This window comes from Periophthalmus magnuspinnatus, chromosome 4, assembly GCF_009829125.3.
Source record: "Periophthalmus magnuspinnatus isolate fPerMag1 chromosome 4, fPerMag1.2.pri, whole genome shotgun sequence".
Lineage (NCBI taxonomy): Eukaryota > Metazoa > Chordata > Actinopteri > Gobiiformes > Gobiidae > Periophthalmus > Periophthalmus magnuspinnatus.
Genome location: NC_047129.1, coordinates 30,466,933 through 30,483,237, shown reverse-complemented (window position 1 = coordinate 30,483,237; position 16,305 = coordinate 30,466,933). Strand labels below are relative to the sequence as shown.

The window sequence follows — 16,305 nt, the reverse complement described above, 5'->3', positions numbered from 1 at the left end:
TACCAATAGCGAAGGAAATTTGGTAAAATGTGCCAACAGTGACAGTATTTATATTTTCACTGAGACTGAGATTTTGTCAATGAGTTCAGACTTTGGGACTGTCATTATCCTAATTTATTCCTCCAGTTTTGAGCCTTGTGTCCCCTGTTCCAACGTATTTATTCAAAACCATTGATTTGTCCCAGTTGTATACAAGAAATGTCTCAGGTGTCCATATTTTTGACCAATTTTATCTAAACCGGGACTAAACCAGGACTTAACCAGGTGTAAACCATGACTAAACAGGACTAAACCAGAACTAAACTGGGACTGAACCAGGTCTTGACCAGGTGTAAACGAGGTCTAAACCAGGTCTAATTCAGGACTAAACCAGATCTGTTATTTGTTTTTTGTTGACTTTTATGTGAGGCACTTTGATCAGCTAAAATTGTTTTGAATGTACTATAGAAATAAACTTGAATTGAACACAGGATAAAAAAAAAAGTTAATAATGAATATTTAATTTAAAAAAAGGATAGTGTGTTGTACTGTCACGATACTCAAATTTCTCTATTTCAATCCTATTTCTTTAGACAATACAATGTGATTTTCAACATTAAAACATAGTACTTTCTTATACATCTCTATGTGGCCTTATATCTGTGTAATCCCTCAGTCGTCCAGGTCGGTTCCATAGTACTCCAGTTTCGATACTAGTTTCAGTATCAATTGATTTCCGATACTTTCCAGAACCCTAACGCAAAGTACCAAACCACACAAGCAAGTTTACCACAGTTTAATTTAAATATCTTCATCTTTAGCGAACAGTTTTTTCTCAGGGAACACCCTGTACACCACTAACATCCCCAGGAGCGATAAGGACGCCACTACAGTCAGAACGGACCGCAGTGCTTTGAACCAGCTGGGATAAGTGGGCAGCAGCGCCAAGTCATAATGAAGCGCTATACCCAAACCCATAATCACCATAGTAGTCGCTGGCACAATATTTTCGCTCATCAACATGGCAACCCACGCTAAAAGAGACGGCACGACGCTATTGGCTAAGTTTATCCAATCAGGTTTAGCCGGGCTGCTGGGAGGAAGCGTGAAACCCCAACGAGCCCCACCTAGAAATGACAATATCGAGGCCCCATAAGCGACCTGGGCGTATGCGATTTCTGGTATGAAGTTTTCAGTTACTGCCATGAAAAGTGTCGGGCAGACAAAAGGCAGGAGCCCAGAGAAACCTAAATATAAAGCAGGTTTGGGGCTTTTGGGCAAGTCTCTCATGTCGTAACGAAGCAGGTCTAGTTCCCGAGGAGGAGGTTCCGGTTGGGGACGTTTTTTGAGGCGCACAGCGGAGGAGTGGATGGGGTGGGAGTATACAGGATAAGTTGGATGGTAAGAGGCGGGTCTTAGGCGTCCCGTTGATCTGTGATTGGAGGAGAAACAGGAAGCTGTAGCATGATGAGAGAGTGGAGAAAGGAAGGAGGTCCAGCATCTCGGAGAGGAGGTGACTGAAGGAGAGAGCTGCAAAAGAAAAGGAGAGACAATGTTAAAGGCGCACTATGTAACTTTTCTGGTGGGGGGGGGGGTCTACCACCTGTTTGTCTCCATGGAGATGTTATTGCTTTGTTTGGAATGTTCCCTCATCTTTCTTGCATTTATTCAATTAGTTTTTTGTTTTTTTTGCACATGCAGACACTTAACATCTCCATATAGACAAGCAAGGCTTGTCCTCCACTAGAAAAGTTACATAATGTACCTTTTATGAAGCTATATTTATTTGTAAAACAATAAGAGCTTTTAACAGACTAAACTATAATAATATGGTAGATAAATAAATATAAAATAATGATTAAAATACCTTGTGGGAAATTAAGGCCCCTCTTCTTAACACAAAATGGAACATCTACAAAAGAATAAGCTCCTTTTATTATGACAATGACACAAATAATAAACCTTTAATGGAGACAGTCAAATAATTCTATCAATAGTAAAGGAAAAAATGGCAAAATGTAGAACTGTGCCAGTATTCATATTTTAACTGAGACTGAGATTCTGTCAATGAGTTTAGACTTTGGAGGAAAAAATTTGGTTAATGACAGTCCCAGTTTTGAGCCTTGTGTCCCCTGTTGCAACGGATTTATCCAAAACCATTGATTTGTCCCAGTTGTATAAAAGAAATGTCTCAGGTGTCCATATTTTTTCTAAACGAAGACTAAACCAGGTCTGTACTTGGTCTAAACAAGGTCTAAACCAGGGCTAAACGGGATGTCCCTATTTTTATTTTTTTTTTATTCCTAAGGACAGTTAAGGGGGCAATATATGGTCAGTTACTTCACTAAAATACACAGACAGAACTTCCTCAAATTATATACTGACCCAGTGCGTCGATATTTTTGAAAATCTGGTCATCCTAGTTAAATAGTGATGATTAAAAAGTCTGTATTGTTTATAATCAGGAAAATAATGTTGAAAACAGTGTAATTATATACCATATCGCCCAGTGCCATACATAGACCAGTATTTCAGTAAATCTGTAGATTCTGGTGCAGATTTAAAGTGATGCCATAAATTGAGGGACCTGGTCAAAACAGATCCACTCCCATTACATTTTTAGATGAGATATTTGCGAGATGCTTTCTTTCCCGGATCCTTTAATCTGTACTCTAAAACACCGTGAAGAAAGTGGATCAAATTAGTACTGTATAGATGGGCAAAATGGGTTTAGATCATAGATGGTTTAGTTTAGATTGGGGGCTGGTTATGTCTACAACCCGCATTAAATGTACTTTAAATGCACTGACAATAGAGTCCAACCAGATTAATACTCATCATTACACTTACCTTGTCGTCAAATAGACATTTATAGTCCTTTTAATCCAAGTTTTAATAATTCCGAGGTCAACACACAGAGCTGCACACGTCCATGTTGTACGTCAGTATATTCCTTCCGTGTGTGCGATGACTGTTAAAACGTTGGTTCCGCCTGTCAACTATAAATCCGCATGAGTCCAACAACAAGTACTGCGTTTATATAAATTACACAACTTTATTAACACGACCCAGTTTGAATATTACACGTGTTCAATGCGGAGCTGGTTCCCTGGTTTGTAAATGTGTCACTTGACTGATTCTTCACTACTTTTTCCACTAGAGGGCAGTCTAGTCATGAGAATGAAACACTGGACTATGACACGCAGCAGTTATTGTCCTAGCCATAGACTGCATGTGTTTTCTTTATACTGTCTATGGTCCCAAAAGGTTGATCACGTCTTCCACCTTATATTCAGATTACTTTGGTCATATAGTTTTTGTTGTGGAAAAAAATGTCAATGTAAATCTCAGTGTAAAAATCTCAACATTGGTCCAAACAGAAATGTTTTTTGTCTCTTTTTATTGAAGCTTCATATGGTACAAATCACACAGGGTACAGAAGGCAGGAGAGTACAAATAGTCTGGGTTTTAGGTGAGATGTTTACAGGGTTTACAGGGTCATCAAAGGTCAAAAAACATCAAAATTTTCATAAACGAGACGCTACCAGGGACAGAAGAGGATGTGAGCAGTTTCGCAAGCACAGAAACCAGACAGACAGACAGACAGAGGAAGACTTTATCTGCAAATCTGCACTTTCACAATAACTGTAATTGTCTTTTGTAACTTTTTTCATAGGCTAACAAGTTTATTTATCAGTTATTACATATTTTAGACTTGAAGGTGGACTGTGTAACTTTCCAGGCCACCTACTTCGATCTCCATTTAGATGTTACACCAATAAGCTAAGTTACAAGTCAGATCTGTGAAGAAATGAGCCCACTTCCAATAACAACACATGTTTTCAAGGTATTCAAGTTATTTATGAGCGACACGCGACAGTAGCTCGGTTGGTAAAGTGTTTGGCGCAGGTTGGCGGTGCAATTCCCGCTCTCACAGATGAATGCCGTGATTGTGTCCTTGGGCAAAACACTGGTGTATGAATGTGTGTGTGAACGGGTGAGCGTTTTTTTTTTATATAAATTGCTTTGAAATGTGAGAATCTGACCATTTACCAATAACAACACCTGCGATAAATAAGAGCTACATGATTTTAATGCCATTGTTCAATGACATCTCCATGGAGACAAGAAAGTTTGAGAGAGCTATGTAAATATTTGTGTAGTAAAAATAATCAACCGCGTGGTCCAAAAATAACCTTAATATTAACAGTATGTGTGCAGTAGATTTTTCATTAGAGCCACAAGAAAAACACAGAAGCTTCACACTGTTCTCAGAGGGTAAACATTTTATTAGTAACTTTCATTATAGCAGTGTCTAAAGAGCTCTGTCATCTCCAGTGTTATGAGGTAAACACAGGAATCAATACGCCCTTTGCACTTTAGTATAATATAAACAGAACATGCCCCCGGTCCACTGTGGAACTTCGAATAAATACAGTACAAGTGCTCCCAGATCCCCTCACACAGCTCCATCGCTCTGAAACGGAAAGAAAACACATACATAAAACACTCAGATACTTTTAAGCAACAAAGTACAAGTAGTAAAGTAGTGTACTGTAAGATTTTAGCCAAAGAACAACTATGAAAACAAGCAGGAGGCCCAAATAAGACTCAGGTTTGTGGACAAAGCAAGTGCAAGCCTGTTTTTCTATGTTTTTTCAGCGCGATTTTTGTCTAAAAGGTTAAAGCCATATTATGTAACCTTTTAAAGTATGCACCAATTATGGATTAGATGAGATTTAAATGCCGTAAGACTATACAAAACCAGATTTAGACAGGATTATATTCATCAAAAATTGTTTTAGCCTTGGGTTGGTCTTGGTTTTAGACTCCGTTAAGTCTTGGGTTACACAGTTTGACTCGTAAATAAAGGTTTGTGCACTTTGGGTTTTAATTTAACTGGAACTATTGTGCCAAAATGTGTATTCAAATATTGCATTGTTATCACCATATGCAAAAATACAACAGTACAACAGTCAACAGTACAACAGTTATCAAATATACGGGGCTGTCGTCCACTAAACAAGTTTTTGGTTGAGTAAACATGTCCTTACCTACAGGGCTAGTTCATGCAAAACGACTATTATGCAGAAAAAAGTACTAGGAACCAGTGTATTTATATAAAGGCGGATTAAATTTGTTAATACAAGTTTAACCTGGTCTTTTTGCCTTTTCTTTTTTTCCTTCAACTGAATAGGAAGCATCAACAAAGCATTTGATTTGTGTCCTGATGGAAAATAAAGGTGATATGTTTTTTAAATAAATACATAAATAAATAAATACATAAATAAATAAATGAATAAATAAATACATAAAATAAACAAATGCATAAATAAATTAAATAAATAAAATAAAATGTATAAATATAAAAAAATACCAAATCTTCAGCTCTGTTACTGACTACCTTCTCCTTTCTGCTGTTGTCCCATATAAATCTTCATAATTTACATAAAATAATTGCTTAACTAACATAAATGTTGGTCAATGAAGACTCGATCAACCGATTAATCTACAAAACACCTAAAGGTCCTAACAGCACCACAAAATATAATGCCTCTTTTTCTCATATCAGTATGTTATAATCTATCTGTGAAACCTCTGGGTCCCTTCTCTCACCCTCCCTGTCCCACACCGACACCAGGACGGGCCTGACTGACTCACACGGGTTCGTCACGGGCTGGTCAAACCGTGTAAAAGGTCGATTTGTTTAATACAGCTCATTAGTCATTTATCTATAAGGCCGACCACAGTTAACATGGGCTGTCCCGTAGAAAACACTATTACTCTGTCTCTAGTTTGATCTCATGTGCACGTTTTGGCCTGATAATGATATTAAAGCTGCACTGTGCAACTTTTCTAGTGGAGAATCTGTCAGCTGGTTGTCTCTGCGTGGATTTAATCGCTTTGGCTAAGAATGTGTGTCATTCCGAGCATCACGAACGTATCAATCTGTGTGATAAATGCCAACGGAAAAGGGTGCGTTTTTATTAGTAATTTACAACAGGAACTATGACTGTAGCCAAAACGGTTGTGTTTAGTGTTTTAGTGGGCTTGCATCTCCACAAACCTGACTTATTTGACCTGGAGGAGCACCTGCGCCTGCTTGTTTCCATAAAAATGTTGCTCCTTTGGCGATAATATTCCACACTATGCCATAAAACGTTTGTATTTCCATGGAGAATGTTTCAACTTTTGGCGGTGAATCATCCAGAAAGTTACACACGGTACCTTCAACTTTTAAATATCTTTTTGTTTTATTATTTTGTTATTGTTTTGCACTAATATCAGCTTCCGTGCTCAAACTTATACTGGCCTTACTATCATTTTACATTCTTACACATGCCCAAACCGAAATAACATCAGTCAAATCCATTAAATCCGTTAAACACAGCTTTAACACAGACTCACCCCTCCGCAACAGCCGCAGCAGTCCCCGCACAGCGCCCCCAGGAGGCCGTTAACCACCTGCACCGCACACAGAGCCACCTGGATCAGCCCCATCACCAGCAGCACAGAGAACAGGGACAGGTGCCAGTGCACGATGTCTTTGGGCTCCTTACACTTGTCCCACAGCGACGTGTCCTTCAGATAGTCCCTGGACGCACACAGGAAGGGCAAGCGGGGTTAGTTTCAGCTTAATCCGGGATGGTAAAGAGGTTATTCGGTTCAAAATGTAATCGTAAGAGCTAAAATCGAAAATTCTAGCAGCAGAATCGAGTCAGTTGGGTGTTTGTTTGTCCACTGATCCACAGGTTGGCGTTGCGATTGTAAAATATGTTCTTTTTAAATCTCTCTTCTTATTCAGATAAAGCTGGTCACGTACAAGAATGGTGCTCTATTATACAATGTATAAGTGAATGAATGAAGGATTTGACTGTTCTGCCTGCAATCATGAATAATCTTAGTCATGTTTCTTTTCATTTTGATATCGTCACATCCCTATTCTTGTTTATCAAAGTGTTGTTTTTAGTCAGTGTTTTTAGTCTCCAGAGTCAGCAAATGGAAGATTACTACTATTACTATCACTAACACTGTATCAATTTTGATTTTATCCCACAAAAACACAAGCAGAGTGTAACTGGTCGCAATAAATTACAATCAGGAAACTCAACGCATCTGAAAAACACGTCTAAAAAAGTGTTGAGTTTATACAAGGAGAAAACTGGTTCACATATTTTCAGTGTTAGGGGGAGGAGCTGGAGGAAGTGCCCGGGGTGAGGGAAGTCTGCGAGTCCCTGCTTAAACTGCTGCCCCCGCGACGCAGCCAGAGATTAGCAGATTAGTGGAGAAAATGAATGGATGAATGGATACTTATTTCATCCATTATATTTAAAATGTTACTTACAGTCTTTTCTAGTTTTGTGATTTTTGGTGAAGGTTATAGTTTTATAATTTTAATTCCTGTTTTCCTCGATGAGCTTCATTTGACTGGAGCCGAACGCTATCGCTAACGCCACACTCCCTTAATCCACTTCTTTCTACAGTTAATGAGCCAGAGGAATTATGACCGCAAGTATCATAGCAACCAAAGAGCCAATCCAGAGCCAGGATGTTGCACTGCCGGTTTAGTGGGGAGCGAACGCATAGCAACACTGTCAATCAAACCTGTTGCTAACGCTAGAAGGAGTAACCTCAGGGAAAGAACGCAGCTGATTTGTCTATTTTTAATGTTCATATCTTGTTCTGTACGGACAAAGTAGCGAAATAAAAAATGCAGGATCATTTCGAGCGGGTTAATACGAACATTTAAGACCAAAATGACGAGTCTGACAGCAGCAGTTACAGAGAGAAGTGTGACAGTTTTTTCAATAGAAAGTGAATTGAAGCCAGAATCGATGAAACCAGAAGCGCAAACCTGATCACTTCCTGTTTGGAGCACGGCAGCTAGCAGGTTAGCTACGTCCATTTATATATACAGTCTATGGTTTGGACAGATATATGACATAAGTAGAGGGATGTTACCCGGCAACCATAATGTTTATACTGCAAAAACCTGACTGAACTACACAACAGTTATGATTGGAGAACTAAAAATAAATAACAACACCTTTATTTTGTTAAATCAGTGTTTAAAATGTCAGAAAAATGCCGTCCTTGTGCAAAAAGTGTCCTTGAATCTTAAAAATAACAGTTGACGACATATATAGAAGGTTTCTGTTTTAGATCTCACAGCTACTTCCTGTATTTTACCACGTTTTTTTCTACTTTTCTTCACAAATTGCTGCTTAACTTATGTATAATTATGATAAATATTTACTGCAGATACAACATCACCAAACCAAAAATATATAAATCTGTGAAATGCAGTTTAAGCACAGTTTGGAAGAAAGTAGGCCTCTTTATAAATCATATTGTGTTATTTCAATTAAAGGTTCTATATCACATGTGTCAAACTCAAGGCCCGGGAGCCAAATGCGGCCCACCACGTGATTTTATGTGGCCGCGACAACGTAAATTAAAACGTATGACTGCCTTAAAATGTTAGTTTATCAGGAGATACGCAGTTACACATTCATATTTTTTACATCTATGCAAATTTGAGTGCAACCTTCTATAGAATCTATATTATATACTATAACAAAACACAACTCCAGGTCTGTTTTCATAACACGGGCCCTTTAAATTTCATATCTTACCCGTTTTCAAATGGGTACTTCCATGTTCCGTTATTATAAATTTCACACTTTGGTCCCCGGTTTATGGCCACAGCTGAGACTATAATGGAGTACCCCGCTCCGAGGACCCCGACCGCCGCAAACAGGATAGAACTCAGCATCTGTGTAAAAGGAAGAAAGGTAATCAATACTTTACAATATGTCACATTTTAAACAGGCGTCACAATGGACGACTGTTCAGCACGACGCCCACACCTGCCCCGAGTATCGACCAACAGACAAGAGCGCTCTGTGTGAAAGTCGTGAGAACAGCAAAGGTACAGACGCAGGTGGGACTGAGGTGTGGTTGGGCAAGGGTCAGGGAAGTCTCAGGGTTTGGCTTCAAGTCCGAGTCAAGTCGCGAGTCACTGACAGGTAAGTCCGAGTTAAGTCCTAAGTCACTGACAGGCAAGTACGAGTCAAGTCTCAAGTCAAGGGTCCAAAAGTCCAAGTCTAGTCCCATGTCACTGACAGGCGGGTCCAAGTCAAGTCCTGAGTTAGTGGTCGCAAAGGTACAGACGCAGGTGGGACTGAGGTGTGGTTTGGCAAGGCTCAAGGAAGTCTCAGGGTTTGGCTACAAGTCCGAGTCAAGTCGCAAGTCACTGACAGGGTATGAGTCAAGTCTCAACTCTGAGGTCTACAAGTACAAGTTAAATCCCACATCACTGACAAGCAAGTACAAGTCAAGTCCCAAGTTAAAGACGGGCAAGTCCAAGTCATGTCCCACATCAAAGACAGGCAAGTCCAAGTCAAGTCCCAACTTAAAGACGGGCAAGAATGAGTCAAGTTCCAAGTCTAACAGAGGTAAGTCCAAGTCAAGTCCCAAGTCACTGACAGTTAAGTCCAAGTCTAGTCCCAAGTCAAAGAAAGACAAGTCCAAATCAAGTCCTGAGTTAGTGGTCCACAAGTCCAAGTCAAGTCCTGAGTTAGTGGTCCACAAGTCCAAGTCAAGTCCTGAGTTAGTGGTCCACAAGTCCAAGTCAAGTCCTGAGTTAGTGGTCCACAAGTCCAAGTCAAGTCCCAAGGCAAAGACGTGCAAGTATGAGTCAAGTCCAAAGTCAAAGACAAACAAGTCCAAGTCAAGTCCAAGTCAAAAATAGGCAAGTCCAAGTCAAATCCTGATTCAGTGGTCCACAAGTCCAAGTCTAGAAAAGTTTTGAAATGGCTAAAATCCCCAAAAACAAGAAATTTGTTTAAAAAGTTTCAATGCTAATGAAACCACTGCAATCAAATCTGATTTGTGAAGTTGTAGCGTATTATTTTGTATTCTGCTTTTGAACATTTATGGAAAATAGGGTGTGTGGGAGCATGGGTGACGTCGGTTTGTGGGCTAAACTTTGGACAGGATCGTATAGCTAACCGCTACGAGGGTTCAAACAGACGCCAGGAGAGATCGCTAGATTACTCAAACGTGCATAGACGACGTACAAACCTCTGCAGGCATGTTTTTAATGGGGGAATGATGTTATAACATGGTAGAAAGCTGAAAAAGGTTTATACAGGCTGAGAACTGGCACAATTAGTGACAGAAATTTACTTTACATCAACTATAGATCACATGAGTTAGACTTTATAACGTTTAAACAGAATAAAAACAGAATTGTATAAAAGTATTGATGCAGTTCTTACATACAAGGTACTTATTTGAATATATTTACACTGACTGCATCTTATTTGACTCAGATCAGGCAAAGTTTGTGAACTGTTTACGGTGATTATCAAGCATTTCTAGCCTTATAAATGATTTAAATTTTAAAATAAAGGCTAAATCAGACTGAAAACTAAAGCGTAACTTGCATCTAAACCAGGACATTGTTTTAAAAGTAGGACGAAAGCATTTAAATATCTTTGCGTCCCGTTTTCGTTTGCGCTACGTGAAAAAGTCAAAGTTCACTCACCGCGAATCTCCGCCCACAGCTCTCGTTTCCACAGCAACCGCAGCAGTCGTTGTTCTTGAGGCCGAGGAACACGAGAGCGGGAAAGATCATCTGAAACAAACACACAGGATCGTAAAACCATAAAGTCTCTTCCTCTATTTGAACAAGGAGGAACGCTCCGAGATGCAGCAGCGATAACAGAGAAAACACACAGATAATACTATTTCATATCATTTTTATTTATGGGTTTATTTATATCCCCACTTCCTCATTTTAACGATATTAATGGGATTTTTTTCAGTAGATATTAGACATTTTAATTTAGCTGTTAAGATGATTTCGATTAATAAATTTTTGATAATGATTTTGATATGTTTTATTGGTTAATTAAATTGCTATGGAAACTGTCCACACTGAAATAAATAAAAAATAAATATAAAATAAATAAATAAAAAATAATAAATATTTCTACATCTATTTTTTAAAAGCCATCCATGTTTTTCCTCTTTCAAAAAAAAAAAGAAAAAAAAAGAAGAAAAATTGTAATTGTTTTATTGGTTCAATTTCTATGGAAACTGTCCACACTGAAATAAATAAATAAATATTTCTACATCTATTTTTAAAAACCATCCATGTTTTTCTCTTTCAAAAAAAAAAAAAAAAAAAAAAAAAAAATCAGTAAAAAATATGCAAAGATTAATTATGTAAAGGAAAAATTTGCTACTGTAATTTTTGGTCTTATCTTTTGACTCGTCGTTTAATCAAATTTAAATCACTACTAGGAAATATTCATAGGTTTTGACTTTTTTTTTCCATTTGTGTCCTTTAAATTGTTAATTGCCATGGAAACAGTCCTAATTTTTCATAATTCTGAAATCCATAGACAGAGACTTAAACTGTGCGAGTATAATATAAGAAGAGTTTTTCATAACAATGAGCAAAAATATAAAAATAATACAACTCTGAAGTATGTTGCTAAACGGCACAACCACAGTATTTTAGATCAAGGTTTGAACCAGCTACCATCTGGTTTTTGGGTGAACGCTTAACCTTCTCCACCACTATTGACCCATTAACATTTATAGAACAAGTTTTAAACATATGTTGAACAGAATCTGGCATCCGTTTGTCTCCATGGAGATGTTTACGCTGGCCTGGAATGTTCCACAGTATGGAATTAATCTTATCTATCACTAAGAAAAGTTGCGGGTCAGTTCTGCGGAGAGGCAAGCCCGCTCTCAATAAGAATGCTTGGTTTTCGAGGTGTTTTTGAGCAATAAAAACATCTATAACACGGAATAACTGCAAAATGGATTCAATTTAACGTCATCATACTGTGAAACATTCCACTCAAAGCAACGTTACCATGGAGACCTCCACCAGAAAAGTTCCATAGTGCGCTTTTAAACTCTGACTTGAAGTTGCACTGTGTAACTTTTATTTTTAGTCCATTTAAATAGCAGTTTTTTTGTTTTTTTTACTAACCAGGACTCCAGATCCCACGATGCCGCCGAAATAAAAGGCTTGATCCGTGATATTTTGCGTTTCCACGACGATACCTCCAGGAAAAAACAGTAAAATATTGCACAAAATACACACGATCGCCAAAGGGATGAGGCTGATCCCCAGACACTTCGCAAAACTACCCGAACACATGTTTCTGACAACGACTCACAACCAAAACTATGATCCGTGGATACTTAGCTGTCCGGGTTTTGAGGATGCTCTCTGCTCCAGGTGTGGCTTTATACCTGCGCTCCCTCGTCACGTGACTCCGCCCCCTTCGCTCCTCGCCATCAGTCCTACACGCCAGGAGCTAAAACGCTAAAACAAACATGAAGTGCACACAGAGGTATTAGCGAGCGTCACATAGGCCTGTTAATAATCCACCATGAGGTTTGTGAGGTACAGGAGGAAGTGACAGACACGGCCCATTGGGATTTATCAACTTCAACTGGATGAAAATACTACTATTCTACATTTTTATATATTTTAATAAACTAATTGTGTAGGCCCGAATAAAAAATACAATAAATAATACGTCTATGTGATGGGAGGAATACTGGACGGTCCACCGTTCAGAGTACTGCATTCTGAACACTTAAAATACTTTCAAATTGAGTTACTACTTAAAACCAGTGGTAAAATACTGTACTGAAGTAAAACATTTTAGGTGTCCGTGCTTTACTTAAGTACATTTTAAACTGGATACTTTTTGCTTTTACTTCACTACCTTTGAGTGCAGTATCTGTACTTCCTACTCTACTACTCTACTCTACGTTTTTGCACAGGATTGAAAAGTAAAAAGTGCCTTTCGTTTGATTTGAGGGGTTATTTTGACCATGTTCGTGGAAACATCCTTACTAAAGTTTTTGAGTTAAAGCTTCAGTTTTGAGTAAACACATATAAATAAATAAAATAAATTGATTCCTGTTGTTTGTGTTGACCAAAATATGTGTCAATATTTTCTCCAACTTTCTCCAAAACAACTTTCTCCATCTAAATTCAGACAAGACTCTCTCTAAAACCTTCAAATCAGGCAAAGAATCTAGAGGCAATAATGGACTCAGACTTGAACTTTAACAGCCACATCAAATCAATAACATCTGCAGCTTTTTACCATCTAAAAAACACTGTAAAAACCAAAGGTAAACTGTCAAAACCAGACTCAGAGAGACTTATCCTGCATTTGTGTCCAGTAGATTAGACGACTGTAACGTCCTGCTCACTGGCCTCTCCAAACGAGCCTCAAGACAGAACAGAACATCCAGAACACTGCTGTTTGAGTCCTGACTAGAACCGGGAAGTATTTCACACATGTGTCCTGTGGCTCAGGTCTAGAACCAGGAAGTACTTCACACATAAGTCCTGTGCTCAGGTCTCTGCACTGGCTCCTGTAGCTCAAAGAATAGACTTTAAAGTAGCTCTGCTTGTGTATAAGTCTCTCCATGGACCAGCACCAAATACATCTCTGACATGTTAGAGCCACATGAACCATCTCACACTCTGAGGACTTCAGGGACCGGCCTCCTGCTGGTGCCCAGAGTCAGGACTAAACCAGGACTAAACATAGGGAATTGGCATTTCAGTTTTATGCAACTAAAACCTGGAACATTCTTCCTGAAGATGTGACTCAGGCCTCTACTTTGACATTGTTTAAATCAAGACTCAAAACAGTTCTGTTTATCTGTGCGTGTGACTGAGAGGTTTTTATTCTGCACTCTTCTGTTTTAATGGTAATTTTATTATGTTTTTTTGTGTGATTTTAATGTCCTCCTTATTCTGTAAAGCACTTTGAATTACTTAGTGTACAAATTGTGCTGTACAAATAAACTTGCCTTGCCTCAATAGAATAATATAATAACACTTGCGTGAAATACTTTTACTTTTTACTCTATAAGTACACAAGCACCTTAATCCTTTTACTTAAGTAGATTTTTTCATGTGATACTTTTACTTGACTGAGTATTTTTCATAATTGTCTGAGAGCTGCAGAAAAGGCTGAGGGTTTATATTTAACACGTTCATAGTTTGAACAAACAAAAATATGCAAATAAAAAAAACAATGATCGATTCAGTTGTTTCTGTTGAACAAAATTCACTAGATTTAAACATGTATTAACTCTCAAACTATGCACAAAACACTTACTTTTTACTCTTTAAGTGCATTTTTAAACAGGTACTTTAATACTTTCACTTTAGTAGATTTTTTCAGTTGATGCTTTTACTTTTTCTTGAGTATTTTATTGCACAGGTATCAGTACTTTTACAAAATTGAGTACTTCTTCCACCCTTGACATAAACACAGCTCTTGTTGTAATTGTACTAAAATAGTGCCACAACAAAACCATCCACAAGAGACTGACGTTCTACAGCACAGATACTGCTCTCAAAAGTAAAAAGTATCCCGTGTAAAATCTACTTAAGTAAAGTACAGATCCCTTAAAATTCAACTTAATTACAGTACTTTACTACTTGTACTTCATTGTTTTCCATCAATGATCATTAGTTTGTATTAGAAATGGACAGATACATCAGTTTGCCGATATATCAGGGTGATATTTGTACTTTTTTTGTGTACCGCCTGTGTATTATCGGCCTTAAATCTCCACCAGGGCCGATATTTGGTTTGTGCCTGTCTAAAAATATGAACAAAGCTTCATTCAAACACATAAGGTCAAAGAAGATACTGCACAAAATGTGACTACACTGCTCTATTATCCGACTCAAACAGGGCTGGGGGTGAGTTTGTGGGAGATAATCTAAAAATATCGGTCTAAAATCGGTCCAAAAATATCAGCAGATCTTGTGAGACATCAGTTTCTCTGGATTTTAAACAATCGGTATCGGCATCGTCCATGAAAAAAACCCCTATCGGTCGATTTCTAGTTTATTTACCTTTGAAAAACAATAAATCTATCATAGAGTTTGCACTTCTGTGAAATACTGAGGTAACATGTAAAGCTGTAGCAACAGATTCATTAAAATAACCTGCAGCAAACACAGATACATGTCACATACGTGTACTCACATATGTACAGTATGTCTGCGTCTATTTATAAGCCCGCAGACATGTAGTGCACCCCCATCTGCTTCTGCACTGATGGAAATACAATCGTTTAAGTCACACAGTTTTCAGATGGTGTGTAGTTTAATGTGTGTCTCACGTAAATGCAAATAATAATCTGAATTTGAGTTTTGACCAGGTTTGAAATAAAACAGAATATTTCACATTTGCCAATAAAAAGTACAGTTTTCTTACAACTTTGACAGATTGGCATCCCATTTGTTATAATAAAGGACTTATTTAGTTTTTTATTTTATTCCAGCCCTGTGTGACATACATTTTTGTGCTATTTGTGTATTTTATTGATAGTAATTTGGCTTAAATATGTAAAATATAAATAATATATACATAAATATAAAAAATATATATAAATAATATATAATGATTCAACATAATAATAATAAAATAAGAATAAAAATTATAATAATACAAATATTATAATAAAAATAAATAAATAAATACATAAAAATATAATAAATAATAAAAATAAATACATAAATAAATAAAACAAAATAAAATAAAAAAATCCTCAATGAAATTAAGAGTAATAATCTGGGCTATATATTTTTTTTACTGTGGATTCTGCGTCATAATTCAAGTTTGAGTTTTAAAATATATAGTAAGGTAACAGTGGTGGAAAAACTACTCAGTTTTGTTACTTAAGTTAAAGCACAGATAGAAAAAAAATCTGCTTAAGTAAAAGTATTAAAGTACCCACGCAAAAATGTACTTAAAGAGCAAAAAGTCAAAGTATTTCATGCAGATTTTGAGGATTTATAAAGCTTCAAATGTGGTGATTTTGATACAGATTTGAATTTTGTTGAGATGAAACAATGGAATTGATTGTATTTTTTTTTTTATTTTTGTTTTTTTTTTTTTTGTGGTTTTATTTTTTTTTTAAATTTTTTTTTTATTTTTTTTTCTTTTTTTTTTTTTTTTTTTTTTTTTCAAACTATGAACATGTTAAAAATAAGCCCTCATCCTTTTCAGCAGGTCTCAATAAAAAACAAAAAACAAAAACCTTTTACTTTTCAGTCCTGTTCAAAAATGTAGTGGGGTAGAAAGTACAGATACTGCTCTCAAATGTATTAAAGTAAAAGTAAAACGTTAATCTACTTAAGTACAGATACATAAAATGTTTAAATGAGCACAACACTTTAGTCCCACCACAGTAAGGTACCCCATTTCCCTAGATCTGACCTGTACACAGATATGGATTGTGGTGTAA

The 16,305-nt window shown here is 37.2% G+C and overlaps 2 protein-coding genes across 2 annotated transcripts; both read right to left on the bottom strand.

Moving 5' to 3' along the window:
- Positions 1-635: 635 nt before the first annotated feature.
- LOC117370001 (transmembrane protein 69) lies at positions 636-2,927 on the bottom strand. The gene is made up of 3 exons (XM_033965342.2): positions 2,830-2,927; positions 1,847-1,891; positions 636-1,509 (listed from the first exon to the last, which is right to left on the bottom strand). Exons 2-3 carry the CDS (start codon positions 1,889-1,891, stop codon positions 781-783), a joined length of 774 nt encoding a protein of 257 aa, XP_033821233.1. The 5' UTR covers positions 2,830-2,927; the 3' UTR covers positions 636-780.
- Positions 2,928-4,247: 1,320 nt separating this feature from the next.
- tm4sf4 (transmembrane 4 L six family member 4) lies at positions 4,248-12,215 on the bottom strand. The gene is made up of 5 exons (XM_033965320.2): positions 11,996-12,215; positions 10,532-10,621; positions 8,616-8,755; positions 6,388-6,574; positions 4,248-4,456 (listed from the first exon to the last, which is right to left on the bottom strand). Exons 1-5 carry the CDS (start codon positions 12,164-12,166, stop codon positions 4,439-4,441), a joined length of 606 nt encoding a protein of 201 aa, XP_033821211.1. The 5' UTR covers positions 12,167-12,215; the 3' UTR covers positions 4,248-4,438.
- Between the last annotated feature and the right edge of the window lie 4,090 nt (positions 12,216-16,305).